Source organism: Vipera berus, assembly GCF_964194415.1.
Source record: "Vipera berus genome assembly, chromosome: 3".
Taxonomy (NCBI): domain Eukaryota; kingdom Metazoa; phylum Chordata; class Lepidosauria; order Squamata; family Viperidae; genus Vipera; species Vipera berus.
Genome location: NC_138204.1, coordinates 63,701,790 through 63,721,124, shown reverse-complemented (window position 1 = coordinate 63,721,124; position 19,335 = coordinate 63,701,790). Strand labels below are relative to the sequence as shown.

The window sequence follows — 19,335 nt, the reverse complement described above, 5'->3', positions numbered from 1 at the left end:
ACACAAGGAAAAATGGGACAGAGTTTCCATTAGGATGCACATTTTATCATTGCCCCTTCTTATTCCCACCCCCCCACACACACCTGTAATAAGGATCAAGATATTTAGCAAAACTGTAGGAGCTCCTTCTTTTGCTCACAATATCTTTCCTCTTGCTTTTTCATTCCTCCGTGTTCCCAAGGACTCTGAGGAGAAGAGCAGGAATATCCCAGCAGTGCCTGCACATCCACCGATTTCTTTTTGGAAATAATACTTCACTCTTTCTCAGTTTGTTAGCTGTCAGATCTACCAAGTGATTTGAACCTTGGCCTTGCATTTACCCCGCTTTCTTCCCGTTGAAGGATTATTCTGTGGTGAATGTCACAGGGAGAAAGTTTACATTCTTTTCCAGATATCCCATAAAATAAATTAACTTAGAAGTATCCTTGGTATGCAGGGAATCAGTTCAGTTGAATTCTGTTATACCTAGTTCTGAGGAAATATTTTCAAATCATACTACTTAGCTGTTGATCCACAAACCAAAATTGCTTTCTGCTGATTTGAAAAGCAGCCGGTCCAAGATCAGGAAGATAGAGAGGATGTTTACAATCCAATAGAAGGGTAATTCTGGATGACTTAGGATCGATCTGAACATTATGTGACCTACTGTTTTCCTGGCAAATACTGGACTTAATTTTTTTCACACAGCAGAGACAATGTTGACCATACAAAAAAGGCACTTTACTGAACTAGTTGGCCAGACCAAGATATGGTCATCAAATGTACAGATACTGCGTTTGATATTTACACACAGTGTACTTTAGGTAGTAACTGTTGTTATAATTCTGTGCTTTCGACAGTCTATCAGTACGGATAATTCAAAAATACAAATAAAATAAATCTGTAGAATGAGCTTTTTTCATGGAATAATATTATTGGAAGGGAGTGCGCAGGCAATGAATCTAAATAAAAACATCCCTGCCTGATAGATGACTGTTCGGGCCTTGCTTAAATCAAGGAGTCCCTCATCTTTCAGGATAATTAATTGCATTGTCCAACTGCTCTTGTCATTAAGCTGTTTTTTGCATTCAACTGGAATTTGCTTTTTTATAATTTATTATTTCGCATCTTGCAATCTGAAACAACAGAGTCTTGGCTTTCTTCTGTATCACGGGTATAGGAAAAATCCAATTGCAATCCCTCTCTCTCTTTTTCCTCTTGTCAAGGCTAAATTTGATCCTCTTTATAGGACTTAGTGAAGTCTGTAACTCCCTAATCATCCTTGCGTCCTTCTTTGAACCTTGTTCATGTTTTCTGAATCCTTCCTAAAATGTAATGCCCATAATTGGACACCATACGTAAGATGGGAGAATGACCAAAGCAAAATTGAATGGAATTTTATTTCTCATGACTTGGAAACTATAATTCTATTCTGTCACCTATAATTTCATTTGTCTGCTTTGCGGCCATTTCATTTTCTGCCAACTCATTTTCACTTAGCAATCAACTATAATTTGAGCATCTTTTTCACAAGTACTATTGCCAAGGCATGTAATCTCCATCCTGCACGTATGTACAGTATTTGCAAGACTTAAGCCTTGTTTACAAATTCTTCCTCGGGTGAGTAACAATTGTGTGAGGGGGAAAACAGAGCCTGTTTAGCCCATCCACAGAGGAATACTTGCATTTGTTACTCTATTCTTGCAAACATCTAAACAAAATGTTAGTTTCTGTAGGCTATCTGGATTACTTTGAACCTGACTGAAAGCCTGCACACAGAACAGACTTCGCACTTCTGGAGTTTCTGTAATGTGTTAGTAATAGACATCAAGAGTTGTAAAGGAAACAGTAGTGTTACAGCGTTCTCTTGTTTCATTAATTGTTCTTTGTAAAAAGGCTACTATTGAATTGCACTGACAAATCTGGTTTTGCTTATTGCAACATTTAGGACACGATATATATAAGTATGCGGAGCTCTTTCGTCAGAAAATTAATGTAGGATTTTATGCCTTGTTTGCTCCTCATTTTGTTTGCTTTTCCTCCTTGTGAGTGCATTCTTTTGTTATACCATTATCCTTCCCCCTTTGCAGAGTTACATGAATAATTTGAGTCTCCTCTCTATAGTGCCTACATAGATAAGGCCAGTGAAACAGCTGAGCAGATGGTTCTGATAGACAGCCAGTTACACTCCCCGGAAGGTCTGGCAATGGATTGGGTCCACAAGAATATTTATTGGACGGATTCTGGAAACAAGACCATTTCTGTAGCCACAGCTGATGGGCGTAAGAAGAGGACACTTTTCAGTACTAACTTAAGTGAACCTAGAGCTATTGCAGTGGATCCCATACGGGGGTAGGTATGAAAGATTGCTATGTATTACTGAATTTAGTATTCTTTCAGCCTTGATTCTTATAGTTCTCACACTGCACCAATCAGTATAATGAGAGTTTATTTTATGGACGGTACATTAGCAATCAAAGTTTTTGTAGAGTGTGATTTTAAAGTGAGAATACCAACGAAATGCATATTATCCATTCCTATTGCTACTGCTTATTATGTGTTCCCAGTGCTTTTTTTGTAAAAGAAAAAGGTGCCGGAACTCACACATGTCATACAACCCGCCCTGCCTATCCTACAAGGTTCCATCCAAAAAAGGTGCCGGAACTCCGTTCTGAGCGTTCTATGAGAAAAAAAGCCCTGTGTGTTCCTATTGCTACTGCTTATTATATGTTCCTATTGCATCAGATGTGCTTTTGTGTCCTTTCTAATTTCAGAATTCAAATTGGGCTATTCCGGTCCGATTGTGACGGAGCTGCAAAAAATTAATAAAAATGCTATATAATATGGATTCTTGTTCTTGTGAATTTATTCTAACTCAGTATTGTCACCTGAAACACATGAAATGATAAGATTGTGATGTTGGGAATCACTGGATTGTCTGCTTCTGCAATAACCAACACATTGGAATTCATAAGAAGCACCTGACGGATGGTCTTTCTTCGTAAAAGTGAAATATAGTATTACCCTTTACAGAATTTGATCACCTTGGTACATTCTTGTTCAATAAAGCAATAATCCATAATAACTACTTCAGACATCATTGTACTTGGAAATCTGAAGGAAAACTACTTTTCAAGTAGCATAGAATCTTCTACCAGCTTCTTTATCTATTCTTTTTTGTAGATACATGTATTGGTCCGACTGGGGAGACATAGCAAAAATTGAGAAATCTGGCTTGAACGGTATGGATCGGCAAGTGCTTGTAACAGACAACATTGAATGGCCCAATGGGATCACACTGGGTATGTTGGAAAACTGGCACCAGGTCCTTCTAAATTTTCAAAATATTTTATGCTATAAATAAAAGTGGTCTTTTCATATTGAATCTGAGCACTGATTGATCCAGCTTCATTTTGTTTATACTGTTCGGTAGCAATTCACCATAGCCCTACACACACGTGACTGCCTGAATTTGAAGGTGGGTCCTTTTGCCTACAAAAGATATACTGTTCTACAACAACCCATTGTTCAAAAGGAACGTAGCTTTTGGGAAAAGGTGAAGGGGAAAATGTACTCTCCTATCTTTCTTTCCCTGAATAATTTGACATTCCCTACCAATTAAGGAGGCAGGTAGGGTTCAGATTGCCAATTTTTATTTATTTATTTATTTAATTGATTTTTTTATATACTGCCCTACTCCCGAAGGACTCAGGGCGGTTTACAGGGTGAATTAAAACCATACAAATAAATAGAATTAAAATAGAATTAAATTAAAACTAGCCCACAATTAAAACAAATTAAAATTTAAAGTTAAATCAAAAAACCCCTCAGTCCAGGCCAGAAAGATCAAATAATCAGCGTTTCCATGCAAGTCTTCCCCTTTAATGTATGCATCATGGCAACACACTGAGGTGTCACACATACCACAAAGCTTTTATTTTCATTATCATCACAGCATTGCTCAGCATCAGGCGGCATGCAAATGTTAATAATAACAGCAGCAAGATCCTGCTTGACCCCTCCACTTTCAATTAAAAAAAAGAGATTATTCACTCATCTGAAATGTGTTGATTGTTACATCATGTTTTTGGAACCCGGTCTGGAAATCAGGTAGTATGATATTAATCCCATGCATTATCTTCTCAAATTAATTATGCAAAGAACTGCTTCCCCTACTTCTACAAGTTAATGTAATTATTTAAAACAGAACACCAACTGCTAATGTTAATGTTCATGGAGAATTCAAGTGGTTGGGCTATTAATGTGGCTTCTCAGCTATCTTCTTCGTGCGTTTATTTAGCATCTTTGCAGTGACCCTGAATCTCTGTGAAAATAAGCTTGGGAAATATTCTTCCTGAAAGAGAAAGTCTCACTTCATGACATCTCCAGTGACCACTTACATTACACAGCCTGGACTTTCTTCTTCTCCCTGGATTGTTTTCATAAAATGAGTTTTCCAAGATTCTAAAGTAGTGAAATAATAGCAAAAATGCATCCAAGTGGACAAAGGTCAAACACAGAGATATAATCCTACCTTGATATGTTTGCTCCTCAGATTTACTGAATCAACGTCTCTACTGGGTTGATTCCAAGCTGCACTTGCTTTCAAGTATAGATTTCAGCGGGAGCAATCGAAAAGTTCTTATCTCTTCTGAGGATAACCTGAGTCACCCATTTGGACTGGCTGTGTTTGAGGTAAACAGAAAACAGGAGTCAGGACTAATCTAGGCAGACAATGAGCCTTGTTATAGGTAGATGTATTTCAAATTTAGCTAGATTTTTTTTTACTCAGGAAGTATATACATTATATGACCTAGTTGGTTGTGCTTACAATGTGTGGAAAGAACAGAATGGAATAAGGAATGAATCCATATCCAAACTAAAGGAGAACATTATGAAGATGACATTGGTCATGCAAGATTGTTTTTTTCAGAATTTGGTTCAAAATGCATTTAGTTAGGGTTAAAAATTTTTCTTCGCTCTAGAGATCATTTTCCTTTTTTTTTCCTTTTCTGAATAGTAGAGCATTCCTATTGTACTGGCTAACATTTGGCCTAGTCAGAAATTACACCTGAAATACTTTCTTACTTTGACAGAAATGGAAATGCTGTACTGCATTTTTCAGCTTATGATCTGATAAAAAAAAATAATTTTGTAAATTAAAATCCTGATAGCAACTTGAGTACTCAGTGAAGTATTACATTGCAGGACAAAGTCTTGCTGCTTTCTTGTACGGGCTTGCTCGGAAAACATATGTCTGAATCATGCTTTGAATTATGGGCTTGAATTGAATGTCTATTCAGTTGCTGATCCTCACCTTCCTGGCTTTCTTGCTTTCAGTGGGAGGCACTTTATACATCTGAATGCATTACAATTTCTGCTCAGTTCAACAGGTGACACGTAGACAGAGGTTGCCTTACATGAATGCATTTTCTTAGATCAGCAAGATAGCGTGTTATGTAGGTAAAAGAGGAAGGGAAAGAAATAGAGAAATTTCCTCTATTTTGCACCCTTGCTTTTCTTCCTGTATGCTCTCCTAGCAAAACGTGAAAAATCACGCAAACATGATTCTAAAGAGCACTTATATTGTAACATCTAATTATATTTGTTTCCTTTTTTGGTTTTGTGGGGCCATTTTTTTTCACCTAATGACTTTCAAAGCCAAATGCCAACTTAAATTACTGTCGCATAGATCAGGATCTCCATGGAGAAGATCACATAACTCGCAGGCCAGCTTTGGAAACAAGAGACATTAGAGGGGGCTGTGCAGATCAATCCCTCTGCGAAGCGGCTGACAGTGGTGAACTGCCCACTTGTCTGTTGTCTATGACCCTGGAAAGAATTGTGCACGACTTCTTGATGGAAAAACAAAATGCCAAGGAGATTGATTCGTAGGGAAGCAATGCTTGAAAAGTTCCAGCTGGTATTTAATACAGTCTGAGTCTTTCTCTCATTCTCTTCATTGTTGCAGGACAGGGTATTCTGGACGGACTTAGAGAATGAGGCAATCTTCAGTGCTAATAGGCTGAATGGTCTAGACATTTCTGTTTTGGCAGAGAACCTCAATAATCCTCATGACATTGTAGTTTTTCATGAGCTAAAGCAACCTAAAGGTAAGTTTAGTAATGCCTCCAAGTCTGAAGGATACATTTAGCATGCCACAACTTGAGCCCAACTCCTCTTAATATGGAAAGTGTTCTCAGCTTTCTCTTTATGGGCCCCTCTAGATATGATGGGTTATAGATCCTGTCATTTCCTGGCCAGTATGGCTATTGGACAGCATGGTTGGTGAGTAATGGGATTTGTATTCAACAGTAGATGCTAATTGGAGGAAGGCTGGCTTATGTTCACGGCATTGCATTAATGGCTCTCTGGTGAGGAAATTGTTGCTCCAGTAGAAAAAGGGAATGGTCTTATTGGACAACACTAGAATTAGGCAGTGTTCGGATATGCCTCCTGAATTCAAAATATTTTCCTGGGATTGCACAGCTACTATAGGGCATCAGGAAAAAGTTCACTTTCTTTGTGGTACTATTGACAAGAAAAGCAAGCTCCCCCATACCAGGCCCAAAGCACCTTTTCATAGGTCCAAATACCTGTGCAGCTGTAGTGGATGCCTTAGATTTCATGGTACATAACTAGATTGCAAAGTAGTGGAAAAAATATTGACCCTGGTTAGCTAAAAGAAGAAAGCTAGCAAATCTGGTCATTAAGCCACTCAAGAAAATGGTGAGTTGGCCAGTCTTAGGTCCTCAAAATTGCATATGCCTCTCACCTACAAAAGCTTCTGTAATTATAGAAATATGCTGTTTTACATTATTAGGACATTGTAGTGTAATTAGATTGACCTTCCCTGATCTGATTGCTTTCATATGACAGGACAATGGTATGTTATATCCACAGCCAATTTGGCTGTGCTATGATGGGATTAGTAGTCACAAATTTCAGGAGGGCACCATTTGGGACTTGGTAGATTTTTAAAACTGAGATATTCTAATATTTTGCTGGTACTTAAAGTAGTCATTTGATTCTTGCTACTAAGCAACGATGTGGACATATTGTTCATCATATATATACTGTATGTATATGTATGTATGTATGTATGTATGTATGTATGTATGTATGTATGTACGTATAATTCTCAGACTTAATTCTTATTTCTTTTTCCTATATGTAGCTCCAGATGTTTGTGAACTTCATTCTCTGCCAAATGGAGGTTGTGAACACCTGTGTTTGCCTGCACCACAAAACTCTCCACACTCACCCAAATATACATGTGCTTGTCCAGACAATATGTGGTTAGGCCCTGACATGAAAAAGTGCTATAAAGGTAAAGATAACGGCCTATACTCTGCCCTATTAAGAGAAGAAATTCCTTCCCAGAAACTGATAATTCTTTGGACTCCTGTTTTGTGCCTCATTTTTTGGTTGCACTTAATATTAGATCCAACTATTGGGAATTCCCTCAATTGTTCTGTTCTACACTGTTGTTCTATCTACACTGTGTCTGTGTCATCATCTCTCCTATCCATCTTTTCCTCTTAGTCATTCTTTTTAAAAACCTGAAGCTTATACCTATAAGATATATACAGGTAGTCCTCGACTTACGACTAGTTGCTTAGTGACTGAAGTTATGACCAAAAGGGGACTTTTGACCCGGATCTGAATTGCCAACAGTCACTGCCCCAGCCTTCCCATAGTCATGTGACTGCACTTTAGACAGTCGGCAACACAGCAGCATTTTGGCTGCTTGCAATGTCTCACAGTCATGTGACCCTGTTTTACAACATGATAAAACCCAGCACTTACTTCCAAATTTCAGCAAAATCGCTCCAGAGTGTGCTAGTGCACCATGAAGAGTCAGTTTGGTGTAGTGGTTAAGGCACCAGACTAGAAAGCAAGAGATGGTGGTTTCAAGTCCTGCCTTTGCCATGAAAGCCAGCTGGGTGACTTTGGGCCTATCACTCTCTCTCAATCCAACACACCTCACAGGGTTGTTGTTGTGGGGAAAACAGGAGGAGGAATGTGTGTTGGATATGTTTGTTCCCTTGAATTATGTGTAAAAATAATAAAGGGATGTAAGCAAACAAGTAGTGGACAACGGATTCACTTAACAACCCCTGCATTTGCTTAACCATTGCAAAAAATGTTGTAAATTGGGTCAATCATATTTTAGGGGTTTTGACTTATGGCCTTAATGGGCAGGATTCATTACAGCTGTAAACTGAGACTACCTGTTGAGAAAGGGGTGGGAGGCTCCTTCCATTTAAGCCTCTTTAAACTATTATATAGTTTGCTTTTTCCACTAATTAAAGTTGCACATGCTGTTTTACTATGAAGCACTTGTTTACATAACTGGAAACTCAACTCCATTATCTTCCAGGGCTTTACAGCCCATCTTCCATCAACCTTACTTAGTATATCCCAGGAGTTTGCAACCGTGACGACTTTAAGTCTTGTGGACTTCAGCTCCCAGAATTCCTCAGCCAGCATAGATGGCTGAGGAATTCTGGGAGCTGAAATCCACAAGTCTTAAAGTTGTCAAGGTTGCAGACCCCTGGGATATCCGTTGGCCTTGCTAGCTAAAGAAGGGAAATATAGTCCAGTGCAATTGGAAGGCACCACTTTGTAGAAGGTTACCCAAAGTTACAACAGGAAGATAGGCATCCATATACATTGAATAAAAAATATAAATAAGGCTGTATTTTATAATGGTTTCAGAACTTCCAGCTACCTCAACTGATTTGCCTACTACTGCTACTACTCCTACCACATCAAGAAGTTACCTTCTGAACTTCACAGCTATTACTACTGGCAATATGACTACCACAACTGACAATATTAGTACGGAAGGATCAGAAACTACAGCACAAATCTTTCTTGGCATGACAAGCCTTCATTCAATCACAATGACATCCAGCCCAGCAGACAGTAAAATAGCAACAGGAAATAGCAATCTCTTCCAGCACTGTGAGTGAAATGGCCTATAACTAAGTGGTAAAACTTTGGACTGACATACAATTTTAAAGTAAATAAACAAATGCCAACTTGAGTTGGCACTGCCTGTGTAGAAACAAAACAGAGGATTTCTCTCTTACTTTTCTTTTGTTTAATGTAAAAATACTGTCCTTTTTTGATCCCCTGTCAGCTTCCAAAGTGGTAAGCCTAGCATCCGAAAGTTCCCTCTTGCACAAAAACTTAAGTTTCTGTGTGTTGCCATAACCTAGCGTTGGGCTTTTTGGAAGAAACTTCTGCAATGTACCTAAAAGTAATTCAGGAATCCCAAAATAATAGATTAGCCCAAAATATAGTTATCTCAAAACAGTTTTAATATTAGTTCTTCCTCTTTTTCATCCTTCTCCCTCTTCAACACAGATTCAAAACTGAAATAGAAAAGATGATATGAAGTTGTGAGGAAAGTTGCTTGGGGTGGTTAAATCAAATGCATTTACGGTAATGCTTTACTTTCACATCTACTAGAAAGTCTGTGATTAAAGTGACATTTAGATTTGATAAAAAGCACTTTTTCCTGGCCAACTGCTGTTTTTGCCCCTTAAAGGGCATGTCAGGAGTCATTGTTCAAACAGTGGTGAGTGTAGCTAACGCAAAAATTACAGTACATTTGGTTTGAGGTTGCAATTTGCCATCTATGTGGAACTGGGCAGCTGTTGTAGACATTATTGTCCTTTATAGCAGGGATCCGCAGCATGCCAACAAGCGGGCTACATAAAAAAGCAAAGCTCCATCCTCGGGATGCAGGCAGTATTCAAAACCACACCCCCTCTGGTCCACAGAAAAACCTTTCTCTATGGCACCATCCCTGGTGCCCAAAAGGTTGGGGATAGTATACCAGAACAATGGCTTTCTCAAAATAAGTAGGCAGAATGGAAGTCCTACTACAAATGCTAGCAACTACTTTCTTGTTCTTGCCAACCATAGTTCTAAGCAATATCTGAATATCCACATCTATACCAGGGGTCCCCAACCCCTGATCTGTGGACCGGTACCGAGCTGCAGCATGCCAGCAACCGATCCACACAAACAAGCAAAGCCCCATCCATGGGATGCAGGCAGCACACAAAATCACGCTCCCTCCATCTGTGCAAAAAACTTTTCTCCACAGAACTAGTCCCTGGTGCCCAAAAGATTGGGGACCTCTGCTTTCTAGGAATCTGAGTTGTTCTTCTCTAATTGCAGATGCTAACAATGGCCAGGCTTTTGGATCAACTGTGATGGCAGCTGTTATCGGAATTGTTGTTCCTATTGGTAAGTGGGTATTTGCTATCTTGCCATTCATTTTGGTTTTGCTACCCTGGCCTAACAGATTCAGAAGAGAGATCCCATGAGTGAGCCAGCCGAAATACGATGGCCTTTCTGAGACAACTAATACTTTTTATTTATTTCTCCGATTCCCCTATCCTTTTTTTTGTGCTTCTAGTGGTGATTGGCTTAGTGTGCACAGGTGGGTATCTTATCTGGCGAAATTGGAAGAGGAAAAATACAAAAAGCATGAATTTTGATAATCCTGTGTACAGGAAGACTACGGAAGAAGAGGATGAGGATGAAATCCATATTGGGCGAACAGTACAGATTGGGCACGTGTACCCTGCAGTAAGTGGATGCTTTATCCACTCTTACTACATTGTTCACTGTATTCATTTGAGTCCTGCTACTGTGGCATTTATTTTTCCTTATTGTAGATGTTTGCTATGGGTCTGTGAGAGATGACCCCCGAGGAAGGGGTCAAACACGTCATCAGACATGAGTCCATCCACGCCCACAAGCAATCAAAGTTCAGCCCACCTTGAATTCCTTCTACCCTTATCTACCACCAATTTCCTTTGGCCATTAGTAGTTCAGATTCTTGTAGAAAGCTTAAGCTTGCAATAAATCTTTATACCCATTTGAACTGCTAGGATCTCTGATTTCCCTGACGTTTGACAAAATCACCATCATTGAAACTGGTGATATATAATTTTACTAAAGAAATAAGCACCTAATCTTATCTTTATGGCTGAACAGACCTTGAATCAGGTTCAGTATAAGGCTATGTTGTATGTGTCTCCTTTTGTCCGAAAGAAAAGTATTTCAGTGTACATCAAAGTAGTTTACACAGTTATCTCCTTATACAAAGGAAGGAGAAGGAGCCATTCAAATGGGTACGGCTAATGGTGTAGTGCAGGGGTCGGCAACCTGAAAAAGCAAAAGAGCCACTGGGAACCGGTTCCATCACACATAAAAAAAAGTGGGAGCTGCGCGCATGCATCCACGCACGCGCATGCGCATAAAACAAAATTTGCGCATGCACAAAACGTTTTTTGTGCATGCGCGTGCGTGGATACACGCGCGCGGTTCCACTTTTTTTTATGTGGATGCACCTGCACGCCAGCGGCGACGGGTCTCCATGGTGACGGGCGCTGGGTTGCGGCGCCGCCTTCAGCCCGGGCGTCGCCGGAGCCACTCCCGGGACCTCCAAACTGCCGCCCGAACACCCGTTCGGAGACCTGCTGGTGCCGGTTTAGAACCGGCAACAGCAGGTCTCCAAACCGCACCTCCGCCCGAACACCAGCAGTTCTCGACACGGGTGTTTGGGCGGAGGTGCGCACGCACCTCTCCAAAGGTTTGGAGAGCTGCACGCGCAGGTCTCCTGCGCGCGCAGCTCCAAACCTTTGGAGAGGTGCGCACGCAGTTCCGCCCGAACAGTGGTTTGGAGACCTGCTGGTGCCGGTTTAGAAAGCTGCCGCGGCCCGCAGCAGCTTTCTAAACCGGCACCAGCAGGTCTCCAAACCTCACCTCCGCCCGAACACCAGCAGGTCTCCAAACGGGTGTTCGGACGGAGGTGCGAGAGAGGTGTGCGCGCAGCTCTCCAAACCTTTGGAGTGGTGCGCGCGCACCTCCTCCCGTTCGGAGTGGTGCACGTGCACCTCCGCCCGTTCAGAGAGGTGCGCGCGCACCGGGCCACTGGGAGCCGCAGGAGACGGCTCAAAGAGCCGCATGCGGCTCCAGAGCCGCGGGTTGCCGACCCGTGGTGTAGTGATAAATAGGCAATAAGCTTAAATACCTTGTCAACGTATGCTAGAGGTATGCTCCTTTCCGGGGCGTGGTATAACAGTGGAAAATAACATTGCATAGCATGTGAGTCCTCTCAAATCTGTCTGGATTATCTCAAAATGTTTAAATATCTTCAGATGTGGTAGATTTAGAACAGGCTCCTTCACCTATCTAAAGAAAAATGGTTTTTCACCTCTCTTGGGAAAAGGCATAGAGTAGTGTTGCATTGTTAAAGCATATGAGAGAGCAACCATAGCATTTGCCTTTAAAGCAGCCTTATTTTCTCCCCTGGGGTCATATGAGAAAATATACCAATCAATCAAATAGGTAGGTTTACAAAACTAATCTGATTTATGTACTCTTTATTTTCTAAGTGGCACGTTCAAATCTTAGCCCAAATGCAAAGAATTGACATAAATGAGAATTCAGGTTGTTAAATCAATCCATCTAAACCAATTTAACTGGCTTCACAGTATTGATTTATCATCAATGATTTGTTGGTAGCATTTAATTTTTAAACTAAATAGGTATGAAAGCACATACAGTCTACATGTTGTAAAACAAGGAAATGCAGCATTTGAGTATTTTCTGGCTTCCAATTTCTCTGCACCAAAATATAAGTTGGTTTAAGAAATGGTTATTATTTATTATATCGTTTGTTTATTAAATTTATATGCCACACGAAAGAAACTGCGGAAAGAAACAGGTATTATTTACAACTACGGGTAGTCCTTGACTTACAACCATCTGTGTAACGACCATTCAAAGGTACAACAGCACAAAAAAAAGTGATTTATGACCCTTTTTCACACTTAATGACCATTGCAGCATCCCCACGATCATGTGATCAAAGTTCAGACGCTTGGCAACTGGCATGGATTCGTGACAGTTGCAGTGTCCCAGGGTCATGTGTGGGTTGGTTTCTGAACATTTCATTACCAGGCTAGCTAACATCGTTTATATTAGAGAAACCAACCCACAAGCTTGGAGAATGAACCTTCACCCTCATTCATTTAACATTTGTGGCAAGAAAGTTCATAAAAATTAAGTAAAGCTCACTTAACAACTGTCTTGCTTAGCAGTGGATATTTTGGGCTTAATTTTGGTTGTAAGTTGAGGACTACCTGTAGTGCACATTGTACCGGTATACTCCGGCTTACCCTTAAGGAAATATATACACCAGATAAACCACTCTAAAGGTACCTTTGTCAAGTTATTTCTTACCTTAACTATCTCTTAATAGGAGAAGAGCATCAGCTAGTGTAAACCTCATGCCTTGTCACACTGTACTGAGTTTGGAAGTAGTGACGTTACTTTTTCTTTCTTAACAGCGTGTGGCACTAAGTCTAGAAGATGATGGGCTACCATGAGGAATAAACCATGGTTAATGGATCAAAAGATATGCACTGAACCTATCTACTGTGGCTAATGGAATCCACCTTCTTCTCTTTCCTTCTCCTCTCCTTTATATTTATGTTGCAAAAGGGTAACCACAAAGTTGTAACGAACTGCCAACATCCAAAGGATGTGAGAGTTTTGTATGTATAATCTTTTATACACCCTTTTAACTTCTTGCACTATCCATCTGTAATAATGAGGAGCCTACTCTACTACTGAATGCTGCCAGCCCCATCCAAGGATCAGCAGCTTACACATCGTTTCTAAAAAAATTATATTTATAGATGTCTTGTAAATATGTCAAGCATACCTTGTGGCTGTCTTATCGATATAAAGACAGAAAGAGAGATCTGTATAAACCATTTAGACTATTTATTAACAAATTCCGAATATCAATTTTAAGCTGTACATATATGTAGAGGACAAGAGTATTTATATTTTTTTTACATTCGATTTGTATTGCAGAGAAACTTTGTATATCTATCAAGGCTGGATAGGTAACTAGACATTCATATATATATAAATATACATATATGAATATATTTTAGAAAGAATAGCTCAGCTCTATGGGAAATAGAGTAACTTAATTCTTAAAGGATGTTTAGTGAAAACTTTGCTACAGTCTAAAGCCACTGAGTGAGAATTATAGATGTTACGATAAGATAATCCAAAAATGCTCAAGAAACAAAGTGTTCCCATCATGAACAAACCAAACTCTGCAGATAATCCTCAACTTACAATTACTATTTCCATTGCTAAGCAGAACGAACTGTTGTTAAGTGAGCTGAGCATGATTTTACAACCATTTTTGCCACCATCGTTAAGGGAATCACTGCAGCTGATAAGTGAATCTGGCTTCCCCACTGACTTTGCTGGGAAGGTGGCAAATGGCAATCACATGATCTCGGGATAGCAATCACATGACCCCGGGATGCTGCAATCCTCATAAACGGCCAGTTGCCAAGCACCCAAATTTTGATCACGTCATTGTGGGGATCCTGCAACAGTCCTAAGTGCAAGGATCAGTTGCATATCATTTTTTTTTCAGGGCTGTTGTAATTTGGAACCTTCGCTAAAACAAATGGTTGTAAGTCAAGGACTACCTGTGCCTGAACAGTAGACCAGCTTGTGGCTCTGACACTTGCACATCCCAGCAAAGGAAGAGTTCTCATGCCAACAATGAGCCCCTTGCAAAGATTTCCCTATCTGCTTTATCAGAAAGAATATTTCTGATCCTAAAGGGCTGGGTGTGCAGAGGTACTCTTTTTAAGTAGATGGAGAAGCTCAGAACATCGGTACAAGCGTTGCCCGGTAAAAATGAGGACAGTGCCTATAAATCCCAAATCATATAAGCAAATATAAGATGCCATCTATAGTACAGTTTCTAAGAAAACAGCCCATTAAATCAGTGAGCACTCTTCAAAGTAATCATATATTGGTTATCCTTATTAATTTTTAAGTGTTATAAAGCTTAATTTTTGCTTTAAAAAAGAGTGTTCACCAAGTATACCTAATTTTCTTTTACAGCTTATTTAATGAACGATAAGAAAGGATTTTTTCCCCCAGCGTGCTACCTGTTCAGAACAATTCTAAGTACGTTTTTTAAAAAGTAAATCACATGGTGTTCAGTGAGACTTGCTTCTTTTTACTCTGAGTATGCATAAGATTATGGAAACGCTGGTTTTAGTGGGCTGGAGACATTGGCCGCTATTCCAAATATATGGAATCAGTTTTAAGCCAAATCTGATGAAATTATTATTATAGGTACCTATGAGCAAATAAAACTCATTGTTCTGCTAATAATCTTTGCTGTTGATTTAAATTAGTGGAACTAATGATCCAAGATTATAGTCCTTTTCTCTGGAATTTTCATTCCCCATTTACTCACAGCTTATAAAGAATTAAAGTGAAGTTGATGACATCAAAGCATATAATATGCAGGGGTGGGGGAAGAAGTGGTATTAAAAAAATAGCACCAACTTGTCCACTTGCTGTATGAATAGCAGTATAGCACAAATGTTGTTTTGCTATTCGGGGTACCCTATGCTTTTAATTTAAGTTTCCTATTTGCAGATATTATTGTTTCATTGAATTTTGTTAATTACACTTTGGTTGTTTAATTGCACTTTGAATTGTCTCTCTTAATTAGCCTAAAGTAATTTTCTCTTCCTGTGGGAAATTGTATTTCCCTTATAAATTTCCCAAGTAAATGATTAAAAGAGAAGGGAAATGCAGAGCTGTACTACCAAAAAAAAAAAACCCAACCAGAATCTGGTCTTGGAGCAATTATATAGTGGTTACAAGAAGCAGTTGATCATAAATTTTCCAGCCACAAGCAACTGGAAGCAGTAAAACACGCTAGACCTTAAACAAGAAACATTGAATTACAATTGAAAAGGATTTTTTGCCACCATTGTTAAGCGACCCACAGGACTACATTGTAAGGAAACATTATTGAAGAATTTGGATCATGATAAAGAACTGTTCAGGTACTATAGTGCTGTATTAAGTGTTGCTTGGATCTGCCATATTTAATTCAATTTTCAGCTAATTACTCTAGAGGAAAATAAATCCATAATTTAGGCAAGTCAAAGTGGCACATCCCTATTGGTATAAAGCTATGATATGGTCAGTGGGCCCACTTATTTATTTGGATTTTGCTGTTGATCTAATTGTTGAACAACAACATTTGATCTGATTATACTCAAGATGAAAAGCACAATCGTGTAAAGCATAGGACTGATGGTGGTATCCCGAAGAAACCACTTCTGAATGTTAAACTAAACAGTCTCTCGACCTCCCTGGAACTGATTTTTTTATCCTGAAAGTTGTAGTTACCAGAGAGCTTGGATGTATTCTTGAATATATTTTTTCCAGCTGATCTGGGTTAATGGAAAGGACTAAAAGGATCCGCTTTATCTGGATAGGTATCCTGAAAAATACATGCCCGAAAATAATTCCAGAGGTGTTTTTTTTTAACAGACAGGGTAATTTACTGTAAAAAGTAAATGCCTGGCCATGACATTAGCAAGAGAGCATAAAACTAGGTGGGGATCATGGGGGGCATGTGACAAAAAAGAAAATGCACAATATCATCATGACCCAAACACTATGACTTGCATATATTTGTGTCAGAAATCAGGACACAAGTGCACAAAGCTGGGTTTTGCCTGTCACTGCATATGTAATGTCATTTTGCCATGATTGTGGCTATTGCAGATACTAGCGCCAGGCTTAGCTGAACAGGGATTTGCAGTCTTGTTAAAATTCCTTAATTTTGGTACTCTGGATAGCTATTTGCATGCACTAGTTCACTGAGCTGTGAAACCGAAAATGTTGTATAACTATTTTTTGCCTAGTATCTCTTAGAAATAACTAAATGTTCAATCATTCTTATGAATAAGCAATATCTACAAGCAGAGCAGTTCCAATAGGTGGCTATTATATCTCCTCTGTTCTGCCGGGTAGCCTTGAATTGCAACTCTTGTACTGTATATGAATCACTGTACTACTGGATTGGTTTAAAAAAAGATTCTGCCCTTCGTAGAATCAATTCCATAACAAATGGAACTTTTGTTTGAAATATAATGATGCAAAGACAATCTTGTACTTTCACAGACGTCAAAGATTTTCTCTGCAAACAAAACAGATGGTCTAATGCAGGGGTCTTCAAACTTGGCCCTTTTATAACTTGTGGACTTCAACTCCCAGAATTCCTTAGCCAGGCACGCTGTCTGAGGAATTCTGGGAGTTGAAGTCCACAAGTCATAAAAGGGCCAAGTTTGAAGACCCCTGGTCTAATGGTTGCAAAATTGCTTCCTGCTTACATGATGACATGTATACACAGAGTATCTCATGTTTATGATGGCTGTTCAACTATTAAATATATATACATTTATTGATGTGAGTCATAATATTCAAGATGACTCTCTAATAATGGGAAGTCATCCTTTGATGACAAATACCAATATGCCTAAACTGGTCCTTCACGTTAAGGATAAGTGAGCGAGAAGTTAAAAGAGTATAATAGAATCTGCACCTTGGAAAGTTTATTCAGTCTGCTGCTTGTTTATAATGGGTATTGAGAAGAAAGGATGTCCTATTTCTTTCTGCTAGTTTTTGAGATTAGAAGCTTTAGAGTCAAATACACTTCTGAAGAAAGCTGTAGAGGGAAAAGAAAATATTTAAAGCTGCTCTACTCAGTTACTACAAAACCATGCACTGTGTGCATGAATAAAATTATAAAAAGAAGAAAAAGGCTTTGTATCTAATAACTGTAACTAACCTCAAACTGTATATAGATTTGAGTAATTTGCCACTTTGATACTTTTTTTTAAAAAAAAGTAAAATGTCGTATAAATCCTATACATAACGATGGAATTTTTCTCCAAACCGTTGTAAATTACTCCGTTTTCCTGATTTCCAATAGGACAGGTTTGTAATTACCATCGAGTTGATAATCAAATTTTCCTTAAAATAAAAACAATATTTTCAATTACAGAACTGGGAACATTAAACATTTTGTTTATCACTGTACAGTAATCATTTTGGAGCTTTGTCTTCTCACAATGACATTCCATTAGAACACAGCGTTCTTGTGCGGTGCCTTTTCTGTTTCTTTTTATTCTGAACAAATGGTCTAGGGCAGTGCTTTTCGACCTTAGTAACTTTAAGATATGTGGACTTCAAATCCTAGAATTCCCTGCCTAGCCGGTATGCTGGTAGGGGAATTCTGGGAGCTGAAGTCCACCTATCTTAAGGTTGCCAGGATTGAGAAACTCTGGGTTAGGGATATGGAGAAGGGAGGGCTCTGCTGTTTCTAATGTTTCTGATACTTACATCCATAAGGGATACTGAAAAACCAAATGAATACATTTGTAAGACGGTGTACCGTTTCTATAGAGATATTAAATTTTTTATTGACTATTTACAATGTGTGTTGTGTTATTTCTAATGGTGGGGCTGAAGAAAACATAAGTTGACTTCAAACATAACATTGCAAGCCTGCACACAGCTTTATTAACAAGTCATTTGGAGGTTCTCTGGTGCCTTATAGGGGAAAAGCATCCAATTATCCAGGGCTCCTGAAACTAAGAGGGTGAATATTTGTTCACAGACTTCTTCGGATAGATTCAAGGACCACCTTAAAGGCTTAATCTCATGAAAATTGTGTGATTGCATTTTATTAGTGTGTTGCAGTGGTTAAGTAGGCATGGATATATTTCTCTCAGCTAAATTTCTTTCTGATCAATCTTTACATCTTTCTGAGCTTCTATTTAATCTATATGCCTGAGGTCAATCAGAAAACAAGCAAAGAAAGCTATAAGGTGGGAGGCTATCTGGCCCTTAGAACTTAATTGTGTTTTATTTTCATGACATTTTTTATTTTTTACATGGGACCTCAAAAGTTGGAGATGATCTGGATCCTTCTGAATTTCTGAGAGGATTTGATTCCCTCTGCATTTAAAACAGGAATTTAAGTTTAAAAACATTAAACAGGAAGCTGCATGCTGCAAACCGAAATATGAATTTCTTATATCAAATCTGTTTCTAAAAATGCTTTTGGGCCTAGATGGTTGTAGAAAATAAGAAATGGGAATGGTTGCAAACCAATGTTTTGGTTGAAAGAGTTTCTAGCACCTCTGGGGAGAAAAAATACAAACTACGGTTTATTAGAGAACATCCTGATCAGATTGCCTTTGGGAAGTTTATGACTAACCACACCAAGTAAAGCAATATTTGCAAATGACCAAGATCAGCCATTCAGTAAAAATGCCCATAACACAGTCTCAAAATTTTCTTAAGAACCCCCTAACCCTAGAAAAAAAGGGACGCGGTGGCTCAGTGGGTTAGGACACTGAGCTTGTCGATCAGAAGGTTTGGCGGGTCAAATCCCGAGTGCCATGT

At 39.0% G+C, this 19,335-nt stretch overlaps 2 protein-coding genes across 2 annotated transcripts in view; one reads left to right on the top strand and one right to left on the bottom strand.

Annotated features, from left to right (window-relative positions):
* Positions 1–13,668, top strand: part of LRP8 (LDL receptor related protein 8) — a 247,467-nt gene extending 233,799 nt beyond the window's left edge. Inside the window, exons 11-19 of the mRNA XM_081323196.1 lie at positions 2,104–2,331; positions 3,163–3,281; positions 4,535–4,674; positions 5,951–6,092; positions 7,157–7,309; positions 8,701–8,949; positions 10,177–10,245; positions 10,418–10,590; positions 13,362–13,668. Of these exons, the coding sequence (XP_081179322.1) occupies positions 2,104–2,331; positions 3,163–3,281; positions 4,535–4,674; positions 5,951–6,092; positions 7,157–7,309; positions 8,701–8,949; positions 10,177–10,245; positions 10,418–10,590; positions 13,362–13,400 (1,312 nt within the window). The 3' untranslated portion in view covers positions 13,401–13,668. The remainder of the gene's footprint in view (positions 1–2,103; positions 2,332–3,162; positions 3,282–4,534; positions 4,675–5,950; positions 6,093–7,156; positions 7,310–8,700; positions 8,950–10,176; positions 10,246–10,417; positions 10,591–13,361) is intronic.
* Positions 1–19,335, bottom strand: part of CPT2 (carnitine palmitoyltransferase 2) — a 109,257-nt gene that overhangs the window by 51,149 nt on the left and 38,773 nt on the right. The window lies entirely within an intron of this gene.